General features: G+C 42.5%; 3 protein-coding genes across 3 annotated transcripts in view; 2 read left to right on the plus strand and 1 right to left on the minus strand.

Moving 5' to 3' along the window:
• LOC311143890 (leucine-rich repeat flightless-interacting protein 2-like) overlaps positions 1-6,973 on the plus strand; it is a 97,360-nt gene extending 90,387 nt beyond the window's left edge. The window contains exons 10-14 of the mRNA XM_084179760.1: positions 3,808-3,857; positions 4,159-4,276; positions 4,491-4,570; positions 4,694-4,798; positions 5,231-6,973. Coding sequence (XP_084035886.1) covers positions 3,808-3,857; positions 4,159-4,276; positions 4,491-4,570; positions 4,694-4,798; positions 5,231-5,356 — 479 coding nt within the window. The 3' untranslated portion in view covers positions 5,357-6,973. The remainder of the gene's footprint in view (positions 1-3,807; positions 3,858-4,158; positions 4,277-4,490; positions 4,571-4,693; positions 4,799-5,230) is intronic.
• Positions 6,974-7,313: 340 nt separating this feature from the next.
• On the minus strand, positions 7,314-10,259 carry LOC311143392 (tRNA wybutosine-synthesizing protein 5-like; the record flags this gene model as incomplete). The annotated part of the gene is given in 5 exon segments (XM_084179226.1): positions 7,314-7,650; positions 7,652-7,679; positions 7,890-8,006; positions 8,138-8,201; positions 10,188-10,259. Coding segments are annotated over 5 exon segments (618 nt in total).
• Positions 10,260-13,355: 3,096 nt separating this feature from the next.
• Positions 13,356-17,968, plus strand: LOC311143891 (m-AAA protease-interacting protein 1, mitochondrial-like). Its single transcript, XM_084179761.1, has 5 exons — positions 13,356-13,703; positions 13,973-14,044; positions 14,916-15,042; positions 16,490-16,640; positions 16,931-17,968. The coding sequence occupies exons 1-5, from the start codon at positions 13,377-13,379 to the stop codon at positions 17,007-17,009; spliced, it is 756 nt and encodes a 251-aa protein (XP_084035887.1). The 5' UTR covers positions 13,356-13,376; the 3' UTR covers positions 17,010-17,968.
• The last annotated feature ends 2,029 nt before the right edge of the window (positions 17,969-19,997 follow it).

Here is a 19,997-nt window from a genome sequence, read left to right on the forward strand (position 1 = left end):
TCTTTAAACTATGCTTATGTCCCTGTATTATTATTGTCCTTTATATTGTACTGTTATTGTCCTTTATATTGTACAATGCGTTTTCCTATGTGAAATGCACCATGAGCGTTTTCCAGATGTTTTTTGCTTAAGTGTTTTGGGAAGTTGGTCCTAAAATGGGATGGGTAATCTTACCATGCAGGCTTTTTCCCCCCAAATAAGCAGTAACTCAACTGATTCAACTAAGAAAGCCTTAATTGAAAACGAGTTGTAGTAGTTGATAAGTAGAATCCATCAGGTGTGTTACTGCTTGCCTGGAACGCATTGGCCTAGAGGCGGCAGGTAGCTTAGTGGATAAGAGAGTTGTGCCAGTAACCGAAAGGTCGCTGGTTCTAATCCCCGAGTTGACTAGGTGAAAAATCTGTCGATGTGCCCTTAAGCAAGGCACTTAACCCTAATTGCTCCTGTAAGTCGCTCTGGATAAGAGCGTCTGCTAAATGACGTAAATGTAAATGTAAGGGTACTGTTATGATGAGTTTCTCTGGCATCAAGTAATTCAGTATGCAAGAAGATACTTAAACACTTACATGGAGAGTTGATGCAAAGTATTTAATATTGTTGCCCCTCGTTATCTGAATGCCTTACATAGAATACCTCTCAGTTTATATAATGCTTTCCGAGCTAATTCCATCCAACATTTGCCAACCATTATTGAATGTCACTCCTCACCACAATAGTATCACCCTATATGGTATTGTGTTGCACCCTAGTCAGGATATTCCATCACGTACTCCTTCTAAGATTAGCACCAGTGGCCCCCCCAGCTATCTTGGCACACATACCTTCTGGCACCCACCAGTGACAGAAATAAATACATGGAATGTCCTCATCCTCCAAATCCTATGCAGCTCACAATATCCAATATTAACTAATCCTGTATAAAGACGTAATATCAGGTACATTGCCCATACTCTTGTATAAATCTACAGCACCTATATAATGTATTAATATAATATTGATTGATTGATTTGAATGCATCTATTCAAGGCACGATGTTACATCGAAATGCATGATAAAGCATCTATATATTGTGCAATTACCAAGAGAAACAAATACTGTAGCAATTGATTGCACATCATTTATTGTAATAAATAATTCATCTTCACAATGTCAAAAGGTTACCCAGAACTAAAAAATATTTACTAGCTTGGTGGTGTAGGTAGGAAAAGGCGTTTAATTAAGAAAAAAACTAACAGATGGGATTGTTTCAAGTCTCTCATGCCATAAAATTGGCTGGAAAATCCTCCTTGTTTCAAGTCAATTCCATTTAGGCTATATCAGGTGAAATCCAAGCCCTGGGCTATTATGTGCAAACTGTAGAATTGCCTCGGAAAGTATTCAGACCCCTTGACTTTTTCCACAGTTAGTTACATAACAGCGTTATTCAAAAAAAAAATGTTTCACATCTACGAGGAATGTCATCATCGAATATTGTAAGAGCTTTCATTGTCCAATCGACATACAATACCCCATAATGACAAAGCAAAAACTGATTTTTAGAAATGTTTGAAAATGTATTAAGAATTAACTAAAATCACATTTACATAAGTATTCAGACCCTTTACTCAGTACTTTGTTGAAGCACCTTTGGCAGCGATTACAGCCTCGAGTCTTCTTGAGTATGACGCCACAAGCTTGGCACACCTATATTTGGAGAGTGTCTCCCATTCTTCTCTGCAGATCCTCTCAAGCACTGTCAGGTTGGATGGGGCGCGTCGCTGCACAGCTATTTTCAGGTCTCTCCAGAGATGTTAGATCAGGTTCAAGTCCGGGCTCTGGCTGGGCCACTCAAGGACATTCAGAGACTTGTCCAGAAGCCACTCCTGTCTTGTCTTGGCTGTGTGCTTAGGGTCGTTGTCCTGTTGGAAGGTGAACCTTCGCCCCAGTCTGAGATCCTGAGCGCTCTGGAGCAGGTTTTCATCAAGGATCTGTATTTTGCTCAATTAATCTTTCCCTCGATCATGACTAGTCTCCCAGTCCCTGCCGCTGAAAAAAATGGTGCCAGGTGTTCTACAGTCGTGACGTTTGGCATTCAGGCCAAAGAGTTCAATCTTGGTTTCATCAGACCAGAGAATCTTGTTTCTCATGGTCTGAGAGTCTTTAGGTGCCTTTTGGCAAACTCCAAGCGGGCTGTCATGTGCCTTTTACTGAGGAATGGCTTCTGTCTGGCCACTACCATAAAGGCCTGATTGTTGGAGTGCTGCAGAGATGGTTGTCCTTCTGGAAGGTTCTCCCATCTCCACAGAGGAACTCTGGAGCTCTGTCAGAGTGACCATCGGGTTCTTGGTCACCTCCTTGAAAAAATGTCTGCAGCATTGAAGGTCCCCAAGAATACAGTGGCCTCCATCATTCTGAAATGGAAGAAGTTTGGAACCACCAAGACTCTTCCTAGAGCTGGCCGCCTGGCCAAACTGAGCAATCGGGGGAGAAGAGCCTTGGTGGTTCCAAACTTCTTCCATTTCAGAATGATGGAGGCCACTGTATTCTTGGGGACCTTCAATGCTGCAGACATTTTTTGTTACCCTTCCCCAGATCTGTGCCTCGACACAATCCTGTCTCGGAGCTCTACGGACAATTCCTTCGACCTCATGGCTTGGTTTTTGATCTGACATGCACTGTCAACTGTGGGACCTTATACACAGGTGTTTGCCTTTCCAAATCATGTCCAATCAATAGAATTTACCACACGTGGACTCCAAACAAGTTGTAGTAACATTTCAAGGATGATCAATAGAAACAGGATGCACCTGAGCTCAATTTAGAGTCTCATAGCAAAGGGTCTGAATACTTATGTAAATAAGGTATTTCTGTTTGTTATTTTCCATAAATTTGCTTACATATCTAAAAACCTGTTTTCGCTTTGTCATTATGGGTTATTGTTTGTCGATTTTGATGAGGGCAAAAAAATTTGTTAATCCATTTTAGAATAAGTCTGTAACGTAACAAAATGTGGGAAAAGTCAAGTAGTCTGAAACTTTCCGAATGCACTGTATGCCATGTGTGCTGAATTCATATAATGATATGACAGCTAGACAAAATGTACAGAGTGTAAGAATATGACTCCCTTGATAATCTCTGGTCTAAATGTTTCTTCATGTGCACTTTTTGTAAGGAAATACCTTGACCCTTTTCCTTAATGAATAAAGTAAGTCATTACCAGCTTTGAGAAAGAAACTGTAGTACTTATGCATTATTGTATAATACTACTTATGTAGTGGTGTCTGCCTGTCAGTAGAAGTCTCATTGACGCACAAACAAATCTCTTAGGTTCATCTTCCCTCATCCATTCGCTGTTTAGCATAATAATGCCCTAGAGGTTGAGTGTCCTCCTCTCCACAGTTTCTGCATGCTAACCATAGCCCCACCCCTCACCTATCCTCTCCCAATGGACACCTGCTCCATTGCATGCATAAAGGGACTCTAAACTCCTCCCACTCTGACTCAGCCCCTCCCTGTCCATGTACTTGGCTCCTCCCAACCCTGGTATGTCAACATTGGTTTTACATTTGTTTTACAAGTTGTTCTTATGATTGTTCTTGCATGAGCGTAATGAAATTGTGTAATAATTGGGTTATAGATGCTTACTCATAAAGTTATACAGATAATGGTGAGAAGTTCTGTGAGACTTTGAATGTGTATTTAATGTACATTTAATGTGAGACTGTTACTGTACTGTAAGCAGTTGTCCAATCTTGTTGCAAACATTCTCTGTAGTACTGAAGTGAAGCAGATCAGCACTAAATCTCCATCTGCCTGTGTTTCTTTCAGAGATCCGCCTGAGGAAGCTGGTTGACGAGCGGGAGAACTTGATAGGACAGGTGAGGAAGGACATCCATCCATAGTATGTCTGGGTCACCTATTACGTTAGCTGAACTCCCCAACTGAATTGTCTACGTTTGTGTTGCTGCTATTTCTTGTTGTTTTTATACGGCTGCACTGAGCTGCAGCTAAATTGTGTAGAGATTAACTGACGTTAAATCATGCTGGGTTGAAATGATAAGCCGATAAACCGAGGTGGCATGGGTGGCTGGACTAAATTGTGAAGTCACTGTACAATGTGAAGTCACGCACTTACATACAGATGTTTTAACTATGTTCTGAATGTGGTCCTCCCTATAGGTGAAGAAACTGAAGGCCCAAGTAGAGCAAAAGAAACCGAGGAACGGGACTGAGGGCCCCAGCCCCGAGGGCGAGTTACTGGAGAACGGCACAGACCCGCACATACAAGACCTGCAGAGTAAGATCCACAGCTCAATGCAGGCTTTTTGGTTCCTTGGCATCTGACACACACCTGAAATATTATAACATTGTGTTGTGACCTATGAAATTAATTACTAAAGACACAAATTAATATGTTAGTCCTAACAATGTTATTTCAATAGGATTCAAATGCAGTATCTACTGCATTGGCACTTCAGATCTTGTTTTATTTCCCCCCCACACATTTGCAGGAGATGCTAGCAGGCAACTTAGTGACCTGAAGTACAAACTTGTCAAATCAGAGCAGGAGGTGACCGCTTTGGAACAGAATGTAAGTGTACTGTCATTAACCTGGTTGATTGCAGAGCGATAATCATCACAGATACAGTTACTATTAATTTGACTCGTTATTGGCTGAGATTCTCATGTACTCTATCCAATCACCAATCTGCAGGTTACCAGGCTCGAGGTTCAGGTGACCCGCTACAAGAGTGTGTCAGAGAACGCTGAGAAAGTGGAGGACGAGTTGAAGGCTGAGAAACGCAAGCTGCAGAGAGAGGTATGGCCCCCAGCTGTCAGTCATGTGGCTTGAATCAAGCTCCTATGCAGAGACCAGATGTCAGGGGCCTGCAATCTTTAGAACATTGCTTCTGATGATAGAGTTTAAATGTATAGAATTACATGTGGAAGAGAATAGAATGGAATAGTTTACCCCTCCTTTCCCGGGAATTGTGCACTAATAGACTTCCCTGTATGGATTTAAAAGGAATGGACTAATGCTTTGAAATCTTAGGGGTAGTGAACAAGTGCACACTTTTGGGAGAAGGGGGAGTAAGGGAATTGGGCTATAATGTACATAATTTCTTGTATTTTGTAATACAAAAACATTGGAACAGTAAGTTACTAATTCATTGTTGATCTTGAATTAGAGTGTCTCTGATTAAAGTTGAATGATTGATCTTTGTTCTTTCTGTTCCTTCCTTGATGGCAGTTGCGGTCAGCGCTGGACAAGATAGACGAACTTGAGTCGAACAACAGCCACCTCTCCAAGCGGCTTGATAAGATGAAGGCCAATCGTACCACGGCACGACTCCCTAACGATGACCTGCCAGCATAACTCTGCCCCTATCCGGTCTGTCCACCAATGGCTGCCCACGTAGGAGGGAGTGTCCCGCCTTGCATTGGGCTCTCCTCTCCATCTGCTTCGCAATCTTATGAAAATAACCTTGAGAAATTTGAGTTATCCTAATCGCTGAAGCACACAACACAGAACACAAAAATGCGCAATGTGCCATTTTCTTCATGTCTTTTTCTTTGTTTTTGTTTGTTTTTCCAATGATGAGAATTCTTCATAGTTATATATGACACAGTAAATGACACCCAGAAAGCCCCTACCAAGCACTACTTGCCGGGGAAAGTGGTAGTCTGTGTGCCTCACTTCCTGCTACCAGGGGGTGGCGCTGCTCTGCACCAGAGAATTGTAGGAAATGCGTGCTACAGGGGGGCAACTTGGGACTGGAGGGGGTTCTTTGGACCGCGACTGGCTGCTTGGGCTACATGAATGTCCTATCCACCCACCATCCCCAGTGTACAGACTAATACTGAATATCCCTCTGTCCGGAACCACCTGCCGCCTCACTCAACCCACGTTTACTAAACAGAGAGGACATGGCCTGAAGTCTTAGTGGACTGAACTGAACTGGGTTAACATGGTGTGCTGTGTATGTGAGAGCATTTCTTTTTTATACACACCCAACCCACTCTTATACCCTGCATTTCTCTCTCATCTGTGTCCTAAAGCCAAAGTATGAGCACATTTTACCGTGGTTGGGTGTGTATGTTTGTTACCTGTTGTGTCTCTTACGTCCAAGGGCTTGTGTAGTCGATAGGCCATGGAAGGTTGTGTGTGCATCCCACCTTCCCAGGCTACACTGTCTCTATTACCACAATCAATATAATAATTGTCACACGAACAGAATGTATTTACCTGCCCATGTGATTTCACCCGTTTTCTACTTCAGATGTATTAAGTGTTTTTTGTTGACAGATTTGTCTTTGAATGTACCCGGGTCATGTTCATTAGGCACCAAACAGAATAAATTGTCAAACAGGGAGGGACTACCTGAAATTGTCCAATAAGATACGCTCATTTTCGTTTTCCGTTGCCATTTTGCTACAGTGTGCCCTAATGAACAGAACACAGTTGTTAGGTCCTAAACAGCTTGAATAAACTAATGAACCAATCCACTACAGCCACAGCTTTGAGTGAGGCTCAGAGCAGCCAATGACATGAAGCCTGCGTATCCCCCCCCCTCCAATCTGGTAGAGCCCCATTGAAGTTTGTCTCAGGGTAAATCTCAATTGCATACGCCTTGCGTCCTCTCCCCTCAAAACCCATTGGATGAGAAAGCCAGAGGTCCCTCCCCTCTGACCTCCTCCAATGGGTTTTAAGAAGGAGGTGAGGAGTATGCAATTGAGATTCTCCCTCAGTCTCAAGCAATATGTAGAAAGTCACTGGTTGGCCTGCCACCTCACATGCTCTTGCTTGTTGAGACATGCTAGTGCTGATGATGCTTATGGTGATGAAATGACTTCACAAATGGGGAAGGGAATGTTGGTAGGAGACCCCCTCAAACACACACACTCTGGAGAGAACCTGCTTCACTGTTTACAAAGCTTTAAAATGTTTGTAAGGAGACTTAAGGAATTGCAATAAAATGTCCAACCATACTGTACCGGCAGCTGTGTTTAAGTAATTTACCTCCAATAGATGAGTGATTGCTGTGCCCACTTTCAATTCTTCCCATATTCAATGACATTCAACATGAAGGAAAATATAATTTATGATAAGCTGGCTCACTTAAACACACACGCTTCTTTAATCTAAGGTCCATGGTGCCTCCAATTAATATTTTAAAGCTACTCATGTGGCAGTCATGTGAGCCTACGATTTGGAAAGAAGTGGGAATTTCATGTTTCAGTTGTGTACTCCAAGGCAGTGTCCAGAAACAACCCCTACCGCCTACCCCTTATGTACCTATTAAATCCTGTCAGACGTATTAATACACTTGTGTCTAGGGGGTAGAGATTGTTTCTGTACATGGACTGAGTTTCAGAGGAGCATCCTCTGTCGGATGAGCTAGTGGGCTGCAGGGAAACGTAGTGTCCGACTTGCCCCGTGCCACCCTAGCGGGCAGGGAGGAGTATGCAAGGCTCTGGATGCATAGAACCATGCGGCAGACGTAGAAGTCCTGATAGTCCGGCTGCAGTTTGTTCAGAATGTGTAGTGCCCTCTCCAGTGCCTGAAAGGCCCGAGCGGCTGCCACAGGGTCCTTATTACCATAGGGTTCTTTCTTGTCATAACTTTCTGCAGGCAGGTGGCGCCAGAAAATGTTGAGACCCACGCCAAACTAACGTCAGGGTGTTATGGAACCACAGGGCTGAAAGAGAGGGAGGATATTGAACTGTGCACACGGATTTACTACAGTGTGTAGCTAAATACATTTACAGTGTAGATTCAGGCAATTACACTTGTTACCCAGGAAATTTCAATTCCATACTATTTTTTATTGGGCCAAATTTAATTTAATTTAATTTGTTTTGACTCGAGTGTAATCATCACTTAATTTAATCATCCTGTCTTCCAATACCGGGGATGAAGAGCAAGTCTCCAGGTTCCAGCATACACTCGTACCGCCGAGCCTTCACAAACTCCGGGAACCGCCCCAGGTCTGGAGAGTCTATGTCCAGAACCTCAGATTTGTCACCTGATACAAAGTTAGAGTGAAAGTAAATAGACAGGTATACATGTAGACATTTTTCTGTAGTTACTGTGGAAGTATTTTTTTGTTTTAAACCTGACACAAGGAGCTAGAATCTCCCCCCCCAGAGGTCTCACCTGACAGGTAGAGGTGCAATGCATCCTGGGGGCTGTAGAGCACCACAGGCTTCCTCCCTGTCACCTGGGTGGGACAAGATGGCGGAGTGAGCGGTCACATTAAACTGAGCTCCTGAACTTTAAATTTAATTCAAGCCCTAATTTGAGTTTGACGACGAACACAGTTAAAATTACGTTTCTTACTGTATTTTTTTTCTTCTTTCTATTAGTTTGTTGGTTTACCGAACATCACTTTTCCACTTTGTTATACTCCAAGACTAGCTAGCAAGAAATCAGCGTTAGCTAGCTAGCTAGTAACATCAGCTGAGATGGAAGCTAGCAAAAATGTAGAGGGAGCTGTCGTAACTGAGGTGGATACTGTCAACTATATGGAAGATTTTTACACTCCCCCAGAAGTAACGGTACCGAGGTCGGAGGAATTCGTCTTCTGTACAGGTGTCCAAATAACCCCTTCGAAACCCCCCCAACCTGAAGAGACTACTTTGGAAGTATGCTTGGGGTCATTGTCCATTTGGAAGACACATTGGCGACCAAGCTTTAACTTCCTGACTGATGTCTTGAGATGTTGCTTCAATATATCCACATAATTTTCCTTCCTCATGATGCCATCTATTTTGTGAAGTGCACCAGTCCCTCCTGCAGCAAAGCACCCCCACAGCATGATGCTGCCACCCCCGTGCTTCACGGTTGGGATGGTGTTCTTTAGCTTTCAAGCGACCCCATTTTTTCCTCCAAATATAACGATGGTCATTATGGCCAAACAGTTCTATTTTTGTTTCATCAGACCAGAGGACATTTCTCCAAAAAGTATGATCTTTGTCCCCATGTGCAGTTGCAAACCGTAGTCTGGATTTTTTTATGGCGGTTTTGGAGCAGTAGCTTCTTCCTTGCTGAGCGGCCTTTCAGGTTATGTCGATATAAGACTTGTTTTACTGTGGATATAGATAATTTTATACCTGTTTCCTCCAGCATCTTCACAAGGTCCTTTGCTGCTGTTCTGGGATTGATTTGCACTTTTCGCACCAAAGTACGTTCATCTCTAGGAGACAGAACGCGTCTCCTTCCTGAGCGGTATGATCCCATGGTGTTTATACTTGCGTACTATTGTTTGTACAGATGAACATGGTACCTTCAGGCGTTTGGAAATTGCTCCCAAGGATGAACAAGACTTGTGGAGGTCTACCATTTTTTTTCTGAGGTCTTGGCTGATTTCTTTTGATTTTCCCATGATGTCAAGCAAAGAGGCACTGAGTTTGAAGGTAGGCCTTGACATACATCCACAGGTACACCTCCAATTGACTCAAATCATGTCAATTAGCCTATCAGAAGCTTCTAAAGCCATGACATCATTTTCTGGAATTTTCCAAGTTGTTTAAAGGCACAGTCAACTTAGTGTATGTAAACTTCTGACCCACTGGAATTGTGATACAGTGAATTATAAGTGAAATAATCTGTAGGTAAACAATTGTTGGAAAAATTACTTGTGTCATGCACAAAGTAGATGTCCTAACCGACTTGCCAAAACTATAGTTTGTTAACAAGAAATTTGTGGAGTGGTTGAAAAACACGTAAACAACGTTTTTGTGTAGGAAGTTCACCTGTGGGACAGTGGATACATGAACATTCACTTCACAATAACTACCTTTCTGCCTAAGGTACTCCACTGTCCACTTGTCCAGGCATGGTCCAAGACCTACATCTCTCAGCACCACTGGTCTTCGCTGCATGAAAGAAAACCAGACCAAGCTAGATCAAATGGACAATGCAGATATGCATTCATCTAGCCCGGGTGGTGAGGGTAGGCATCAACACCTCCGCCGCACTGATACGCAACACAGGAGCCCCCCAGAGGTGTATGCTCAGCCCCCTCCTGTACTCCCTGTTCTCCCATGAATGTGTGGCCAGAGCCCTGGCGGAGTAGTGCCAGGAAAATAACCTCTCCCTCAACATCAAGAAAAAGAAGGAGCTGATTGTGGACAACAAGAGACAGAAGAGGGAGCACAAACTTCTACAGAGGCACCATTGAGAGCATTCTGTCGGTCTGCATCACCGCCTGGTAAGGCACCTGCACTGCCTTCAACTGCATGGCTCTCCAGATGGTGGTGCGGTCCGCCCAACGCATCATCGGGGGCCTGGTGCGGTCCGCCCAATGCCTGCACTCCAGGACATTTACAGCACTCGGTGTCAAAGGAAGGCCAAGAAGATCACTAAGGACCTCAGTCACCTGAGCCACGGACTGTTTACTCGGCTACCGTCTGGCAGACGGAGACAGTACAGGTGCATCAGTGACAAGACGAGACAAAAAAATAGCTTCTATTACCAGGCCATCAGGCTGTTGAACAGCCATCACTAGCCGTCTACCAGGTGATACACACTCACTCACACAAAACACACACCTCATACTCACAAACACACACACAGACAACACTGCTGTACCATGTCATAGAGACATTGAACCAATGGCCACTTCCCATTTTACACTGAGTATTTAAATAGGTACTGTATTCCCGATTTACAGGTAATTCTAATATTACTACTAATGTACTTTGTATTTAGTTACACTGTTTATACACACCGCATATTTACAGTGCATTCGGAAAGTATTCAGACCCTTTCTCTTTTTCCACATTTTGTTACCTTACAGCCTTATTCAATTGTTTTTTCCCCCTCATCAATCTACACACAACACCCCATAATGACAAAGCGAAAACAGGTTTTTAGATTTTTTTGCCAAATGTATTAAAACTTTTAAACAGAAATACTTTATTTACATAAGTATTCAGACCCTTTGCTATGAGACTCGAAATTGAGCTCAGGTGCATCCTGTTTCCATTGATCATCCATGAGATGTTTCTACAACTTGATTGGAGTTCACCTGTGGTAAATTCAATTGATTGGACATGATTTGGAAAGGCACACACCTGTCTATATAAGGTCCCACAGTTGGCAGTGCATGTCAGAGAAAGAAATAAGCCATGAGGTGTCCGTAGAGCTCCGAGACAGGATTGTGTCAAGGCATAGATCTGGGGAACGTTTTTTTCTGCAGCATTGAAGGTCCCCAATAACACAGTGGCCTCCATAATTTTTAAATGGAAGAAGTTTGGAACCACCAAGACTCTTCCTAGAGCTGGCCGTCCGGCCAAACTGAGCAATCGGGGGAGAAGGGCCTTGTTCAGGGACGTGACCAAGAACCCGATGGTCACTCTGACAGAGCTCCAGAGTTCCTCTGTGGAGATGGGAGAACCTTCCAGAAGGACAACCATCTCTGCAGCACTCCACCAATCGGGCCTTTATGGTAGTGGCCAGACGTGCCATTTACTGAGGAATGGCTTCCATGACAGCCCGCTTGGAGTTTGCCAAAAGGCACCTAAAGGACTCTCAGACCATGAAAAACAAGATTCTCTGGTCTGATGAAACCAAGATTGAACTCTTTGGCCTGAATGCCAGGCGTGACCATCCCTACGGTGAAGCATGGTGGTGGCAGCATCATGCTGTGTGGATGTTTTTCAGCGGCAAGGACTGATAGACTAGTCAGGATTGAGGGAAGGATGAATGGAGCAAAATACAGAGAGCTCCTTGATGAAAACTTGCTCCAGAGCGCTCAAGACCTCAGACTGGGGCGAAGGTTCACCTTCCAACAGGACAACGACCCTAAGCACACATCCAAGACCAGACAGGAGTGGCTTCGAGACACGTCTCTGAATGTCCTTGAGTGGCCCAGCCAGAGCCCGGACTTGAACCCGATCTAACATCTCTGGAGAGACCTGAAAATATCTGTGCAACGACGCTCCCCATCCAACCTGACAGAGCTTGATAGGATCTGCAGAGAAAAATGGGCGAAACTCCCCAAATACATGTGTGCCTGTAATTTAATCAATTTTAGAATAAGGCTGTAACGTAACAAAATGTGGAAAACGTCAAGGGGTCTGAATACTTTCCGAATACACTGTATATACTGGATTCTTGACATAGCTCACTCTAATATAGCCCAATAATGGACTAAAGGAGCCTAATGTTTCTCCTTATATTTAAAAGCCAAATACTCCATCTAAATGTGAATCGATTCTCAATTGCAGTAAGGTTCTAGAAACATACAGTCAATTCCTCTACTTTCATATCACATCAAACAGCAAAATACACACTTACTGTACAGTGTACACTGTTTGAAGGCGTCCGTCTTCCATTTACACACAGGTGTTCGGAGACGCATATAGCTAATTAGCACAGGTAGTCCACTCTGTCTTCCCTAAACAAACTCAACATGGAGATATGGTGGTGTGGGAAAACTAACCCTATAAAGTGTATAAATGTAACCTTTTTTTTAATTTTATTTTTATATTAGTATTATTTGTCACTGATATGAAAGATAAGGTCCTTATGCTTTACCGCTAGCAATGCGTGTTAATGTTCAGACCGAGTGTTGGGGCTCTCTCTTAACAAAACTCCCCCTAACTCTTCATCCAATGACTTTTGTGTGTAATGCAATGGAACAGAATCATGATCAGGGGCTAACTTTAATATATGTATGTACTGCTGTACATATCATTCTTAGTATATCTTGTGTACATTTTTTCCTTTGTACATACACATAGATTGCATTTTGATTACTGTTTCTGTGACATTTGAGTTAATTGGATTTGCGCAGAAGTTCTTGATTTCAAGTTTTTTTTATTGTACTTTTTGTAGATTTTAATTATTTGTGTACTTGTTTGACATTTTACTGCATTGTTAGGAGATAGTAGCATAAGCATTTCGCTATAACATCTACTAAACTGTGTATGCGACCAATAAACTTTGATTTGATTTAGCAAGATTTTTTATTTCCCAGAGATGTCTTACAATTGGATAAATGTCTCGTGTGGAAAATTGTCTTTATCCAGTCCTGTAAAGACAGGGACTGAAACTTTCTCCTGGTGTTCCATTACTTAATTTTATAGACGTGAACTCGACAGTGTATATTATGCTGGAAGTTCTATATGCGAGCATGTATCAGTGTCACACTATTTACCTTCCGCAAAAATGGAACCATAGTAGCTATCAGTGGGTGAATTTTGTGTTGTTTATTTTACTTAAAAATACAAAGATAAAAGACATGCATGTTCATATCAAATATCTTAAGTAAAGTACAAATTAAGTAATGTATGAATTATATCTCAAACGTTCATGCTTTTCGATGTTATAGTAACCAAGTAATGTGTACCCATGTTTGCTATCGGATGATGCAGACTGAAGGACCGAGATGCTGTTGGAGGAGAAGATGGCGCTGCCCGTGTTAAGAGGTTGCTACTGTAGCAGGCCGCCTTCAGTACTGAGTCGTTTCTTGAAACCTGTGCAGCCCCAGTCCAACAAGACTACTCGCCTGGTTCCAACTTTGTCCGTTGGTGTTGTGTCCACAGTCCGACCTTACAGCTCTGATCGAGGTGGAGGTAAACAAAACCAGAAAGTGGTTGTGGTTGGCATCCCCAACCCTTTCATATGGTTCCGAACCAGAATATACTACTTTTTGATTCGGGTCTATTTTGACAAGGAATTCAAAATCGAAGAATTCACAGAGGGATCGAAACAGGTAGGCTACAATCCGTGGAATGAGTGCTCTAGCTAGTGGAAGCTAGTTAGACCAGAAATACTTCATTTCTTAAAGTAAGCCTGGCTAGACACATCCTATCTAGCCAAGAGAAACAACGTGGGCGTTACTGCAAGCCAAGTTTTGTGCACAATCCAGTTCTTGTTAAAAAAAAAATCCCCTTCTAATCATGAACAGTTAAACTTTTTCCTTAGTGCATCTTACGTAATTCTTACGTTGTGTTATAGCTCAAATATCATATGTTGTTGCAGGCATTCTCCCATGTTTCAGGACTGTTGTCAGGGAGTCGATTTGAGTCTCTTGAAGGTCTGGTTGCTAAAGACGTGAGTATTATATTCTTAGACATTTTTGCACAAATCATTTTAGTGTAGCATTGATAGGGGAGCTGCTAGTGGGTTGGGGGTGGCAGCTAGCCCTAGCAGTTTAGAACATTTTAACTGAAAGTTTGCTGGTTGAAATCCTCGAGCCGACTAGGTGAAAATTATGTTGATGTGCCCTTGAGCAAGACACTTAACCCTAATTGCTTCTGTAAGTCGCTCTGGATAAGAGCGTCTGCTAAATTAGGGGTTCCCAAACTTTTTCACTCAGGCCCCCCTTCCAGCATTGGGGAACATCCCGCGCCCCCCACGTCTATTTCTATGGGCACAACCACTGTTCATGACACAAACTGTTCACACCCCTCTTGTTAGTTTTTTTTGTTGCAGTTTTAAAGCGAATTTTCTTGCAATTCTATACATTTTGCCATGTCTAATGTGTATTTATGTGATATATGAGTGACTCAAACATTACAACATATTCTATGGGCTAAAAAACCTAGCTAAAAAATGTTAGCTGACATGAGCTAGTTGATCTAGACATTTCTGGCAAGTTATAAATGGCTCTTTAAGGCAGGGTTTCCAACACTCGGTCCTGCCCCCCCCCATTCCACCCACCCCACCCTTCCGGGTGCACAAGCTGATTAATATAATCAAAGCTTGATGATGAGTTGGTTATTTAAATCAGCTGTGTAGTGCTAGAGCAAAAATCTAAATGTGCACCCAGGAGGGGCCCAAGGACCGAGTTTGGGAAACCCTGCTCTAAGGTGTACCCCCCCCCCCCCTAAATGCTAAATGACAAAAATATCAATGTCAACCGCATTATCTGCTGGCATTAGGCCCTTTCTCATATTTCCTCTCTCCATTTTCTCCCTCACAGCTGATTGCAAAACTGGAAGAGAAATGTGCTCTGCTCCCTCCCAGCCACCTACAAGCGCTTTCTGCAGATCTGGAAGACGTGATGTACACAACACCAGGGGATGTTGGCATCTATTATGATGATGAAGGTAAGAGCCAGGTTATGTCTACACAGCAAAAAACAACAACACACTAAACCACCTACTCCTTTACCATGACTGATCATTTCTGATGTCAACAGTCAGTAATATGTTCTAACTAAATGTGGGTGGATTCCAATAAAATGATGTATTTCCTTCTGTATTGACTTTGATTGCATATCTGTAAGGCTTGAATAAGTGATTGGATTAGTAAGCACTGTGCCATTTCATTTCAGATTGGCAAATGGGAGCTCACCAAGGGAAGGGAATGAGTTATCACAGTAGTCTCATTCACCAGAGCCTGTATGCCTGGTGTGCAATACATTAATTTGACATAAGCACTGAATGACCTGGCATAGGTGTTTTTAGGGCTGGCACTATTACTGTATAACCGTGTAACTGACGTTTATGGATGAAGACTGTCATGGAAATAAAATAACCGTAAAAAAAAAAAAAGGAACGAACAGCTGATCGAAGACAGCCAGCATTCGTGCGGTTGAGTCTGTTTCTGCGGTAACGTACTATTTACAACATGATGAAACTTTGTTACTCCTTGCTGAAACAAGCAACGCCCCCCTCCCTGCAGCAGCACACATAGCAATAGAATGGATACTAAACTAGTTAAATGTCTTACCTGTGATTTAAATGTTTTCCACACACATATAGCTACTGTACGTGTAGCCTACTTGGACTCCGGGACCCCACAATTTCCCACTCTCCCATGCTGAATAGCCTGAAGCCACAGGGCTCTTCTTGCAGGCCCTATTTCCCTAAGTGGGAGCATTCCAAACCATAGGTCGCAATTTTGACCTGGGTATTGAACAACACAGTAGCTTTTCGGCATGTTTTGTTATTTCTGTATAACAAAAAACACTGGGGATCAATGGGAAAGACATTTTGTTTTCTCCCATTTGTGGGCGTGGTCGAAGGGAATTTGTTATTATTACGTGAATATCGACAGAGTATTGCTGCCTGGTATTGTTATGCAATAATTTCCATGGTAATGTAAATGTTAATTCAAATTAAGTTAACATGGCTCATGCAATGGAATGTATTTTTTGTAAGGTCAGTTGAGTTGAATCAACAAATCACAGCGCATATTGATGGGTACACTTCCTGCTTTTATCTTCAACCTAGCTTTTACTTCTTGATTTTACTTCCTGCTTTGCTCCTATGGGAACACTTGCAATAGCCGCCAGTTCACCCATTATGCCATCATTGACTTGAATGAGGACGCCCGTTCTATTCATTCTATTTCTATTGCCGCACATGCAGTAAGGAAAGGAGGAGAGGAGAAAATGAGCGTATACATTTTTTATAAGCTATTCAAACAGTTATAACAGTGACCGCTTTCATTTGGCTGACCAATAACCGTCATCCAAAATGTCATGACTGTCACAGCCCTACTGTAGGCATTTTGTTGTTGTTCCAAGAACATTTCTCTCTATTCTTTCAGGGCGGAAGTTTGTCAGTATTCTGATGCGGTATTGGTATCTAACAAGTGCCCGGTTGCCTGAGGAATCATTGGAGGGAACACGCATCTTTCAGGTGGCCATAGGTGGTGAGGGTGCGCCGGAGACTAAGAGACTGCTCACAGCCAACTATGAGTGAGTTTTTTGTTGTTGTTGTTAAAGTACAATGTGTCACAGTTGATTTAATGGTCTGCAGTTGGAAGTGGCTGTGATAAAGCAATTCATACTAAGTATCTCTCTGACAAATAGAAAGCACTAAGTCTGCAAACAGTCTCTCTGGGATGAGCCCACTCTTAGATCCTAGATCTGTTTCCAAGGAACAACTACCTGTAGTAACCTCATTTGCATGACTGTCAAATGTCTCACGTGCTTAATGTTTAGACTTCCTGTTTAACAACCCTTTTATCCATCATGGCTGTTTGCAGATTCCAAAGGGAGTTTACTAAGGGTGTGCCGCCGGACTGGACCATCACCAGGATAGAGCACTCCAAGCTGCTGGATTAAACTGGGATTGAATGGAGATTATAGGGGGAGATGGAGAGCGGTAGAGAGTCAGAGAATGGAAGACCATAGTTCCTCCTGACCCTACAAGAATATCCCCCCCAACTGCTAAAATTCTGAGATGCCCCTCAGGAGCAAAATGCCTCTCAAACTCAAGACCAGAAAAGACATGGGGAATATTTGGTGCAAACTTTCTATCTGCCAGAAGTTACATACTATCCACTGTAGAAAAAGAACAAAAGTCAAACATTTCTGTTCGTAGCTGTACTATTGTACGGAAGTCTGTGCAAGACCAGGTTGCTGAGTTTTTCACCCTTGTCTCAGGCAGCACTGCAATCAGTGGTCAAAACTAGGCTTTGTCAGTTCTGCCTCTAAGGCCTGAGATTCATTATTTTGTTTAATGGGGAGGGTAGACAAGTGGCATACAGACAAAACTGAATGAGCTCCGTATTGAGATTCTGTAGTCAGTCTTCGATCTGCTGCTGTCCACGCTTTGGTATGTTGAAGTAGAGCGCCCACACAGACTAAAGAAAATGTCACACTTTATGATTCAGATATAACTTCTTTTTTTAAAGTATGCCCTGAGCAAACTTACTGTAACCTCCTTGTACTCCTGCATTCACACACTCAATAGTTATGTAGAGAGGATGAAATCCAACAATGCCATAAAATTACTACAGCTACTGTTTCCATTTCTTGAGATGTGCTCTGTCACCAGAATAGTCCATCATCTGAAAATAAGTGATAACCAATTACTATTGGTCACTGAAAGTAGATATGTGTTATTTTGTACAGTGGGTACTCTTCTGTGTGCACATGACTAGTAGTGATGCGATTTCGTTCCCACTGACACACATGAAAAGTGTGTGTGTGTCTGTAGAAAACTGCTCACTCAGTCCATTGTGCAATGGTCTTTGGCAGTCACACATTCTTATAAATCAATAAACATTTGTTGCAATGTGTTTTGTGCTTTCCCTCCCAAAAAATCTATACTGAAGTTTGGTAAACATGCAACATACATGCTAATATTATATACATCAATATAATATGGTTTACATATGCTTCAAATCAAATAAAACCACATTTTATTGGTCACATACACATATTTAGCAGATGTTATTGCGGGTGTAGCGAAGTGTTTGTGTTCCTATCTCCAACAGTGCAGTAGTATCTAACAATTCACAACAATACACATCTCAAAGTAAAGTAATGGAATTAAGAAATATATAAATATTAGAACGAGCAATGTCGGAGTGGCATTGACTAGAATACAGTATATACATATGAAATGAGTAAAACAGTATAAACATTTTATTTATTTAACTAGGCATGTCAGTTAAGAACAAATTCTTATTTACAATGACGGCCTCCTATGGGGACGGAGGCTGGAATAAATAAAAAATATATAGGGCAAAACACACATCACGACAAGAGATACAACACTACAGTGGGGAAAAAAGTATTTAGTCAGCCACCAATTGTGCAAGTTCTCCCACTTAAAAAGATGAGTGAGGCCTGTAATTTTCATCATAGGTACACGTCAACTATGACAGACAAATTGAGATTTTTTTTCTCCAGAAAATCACATTGTAGGATTTTTAATGAATTTATTTGCAAATTATGGTGGAAAATAAGTATTTGGTCACCTACAAACAAGCAAGATTTCTGGCTCTCACAGACCTGTAACTTATTCTTTAAGAGGCTCCTCTGTCCTCCACTCGTTACCCGTATTAATGGGGTAACTTGCTATCAGTATAAAAGACACCTGTCCACAACCTCAAACAGTCACACTCCAAACTCCACTATGGCCAAGACCAAAGAGCTGTCAAAGGACACCAGAAACAAAATTGTAGACCTGCACCAGGCTGAGAAGACTGAATCTGCAATCGGTAAGCAGCTTGGTTTGAAGAAATCAACTGTGGGAGCAATTATTAGGAAATGGAAGACATACAAGACCACTGATAATCTCCCTCGATCTGGGGCTCCACGCAAGATCTCACCCTGTGGGGTCAAAATGATCACAAGAACGGTGAGCAAAAATCCCAGAACCACACGGGGGGACCTAGTGAATGACCTGCAGAGAGCTGGGACCAAAGTAACAAAGCCTACCACACTACGCCTGGCACACTACGCCGCCAGGGACTCAAATGCTGCAGTGCCAGACGTGTCCCCCTGCTTAAGCCAGTACATGTCCAGGCCCGTCTGAAGTTTGCTAGAGTGCATTTGGATGATCCAGAAGAGGATTGGGAGAATGTCATATGGTCAGATAAAACCAAAATAGAACTTTTTGATAAAAACTCAACTCATCGTGTTTGGAGGACAAAGAATGCTGAGTTGCATCCAAAGAGCACCATACCTACAGTGAAGCATGGGGGTGGAAACATCATGCTTTGGGGCTGTTTTTCTGCAAAGGGACCAGGACGACTGATCCGTGTAAAGGAAAAAATGAATGGGGCCATGTATCGTGAGATTTTGAGTGAAAACCTCCTTCCATCAGCAAGGGCATTGAAGATGAAACGTGGCTGGGTCTTTCAGCATGACAATGATCCCAAACACACCGCCCGGGCAACGAAGGAGTGGCTTCGTAAGAAGCATTTCAAGGTCCTGGAGTGGCCTAGCCAGTCTCCAGATCTCAACCCCATAGAAAATATTTGGAGGGAGTTGAAAGTCCGTGTTGCCCAGCGACAGCCCCAAAACATCACTGCTCTAGAGGAGATCTGCATGGAGGAATGGGCCAAAATACCAGCAACAGTGTGTGAAAACCTTGTGAAGACTTACAGAAAACGTTTGACCTGTGTCATTGCCAACAAAGGGTATATAACAAAGTATTGAGAAACTTTTGTTATTGACCAAATACTTATTTTCCACCATAATTTGCAAATAAATTCATTAAAAATCCTACAATGTGATTTTCTGGATTTTTTTTCTCATTTTGTCTGTCATAGTTGACGTGTACCTATGATGAAAATTACAGGCCTCTCTCATCTTTTT

This window comes from Coregonus lavaretus (genome assembly GCF_964263955.1).
Source record: "Coregonus lavaretus genome assembly, chromosome: 16".
NCBI classification, from domain to species: Eukaryota; Metazoa; Chordata; class Actinopteri; order Salmoniformes; family Salmonidae; genus Coregonus; species Coregonus lavaretus.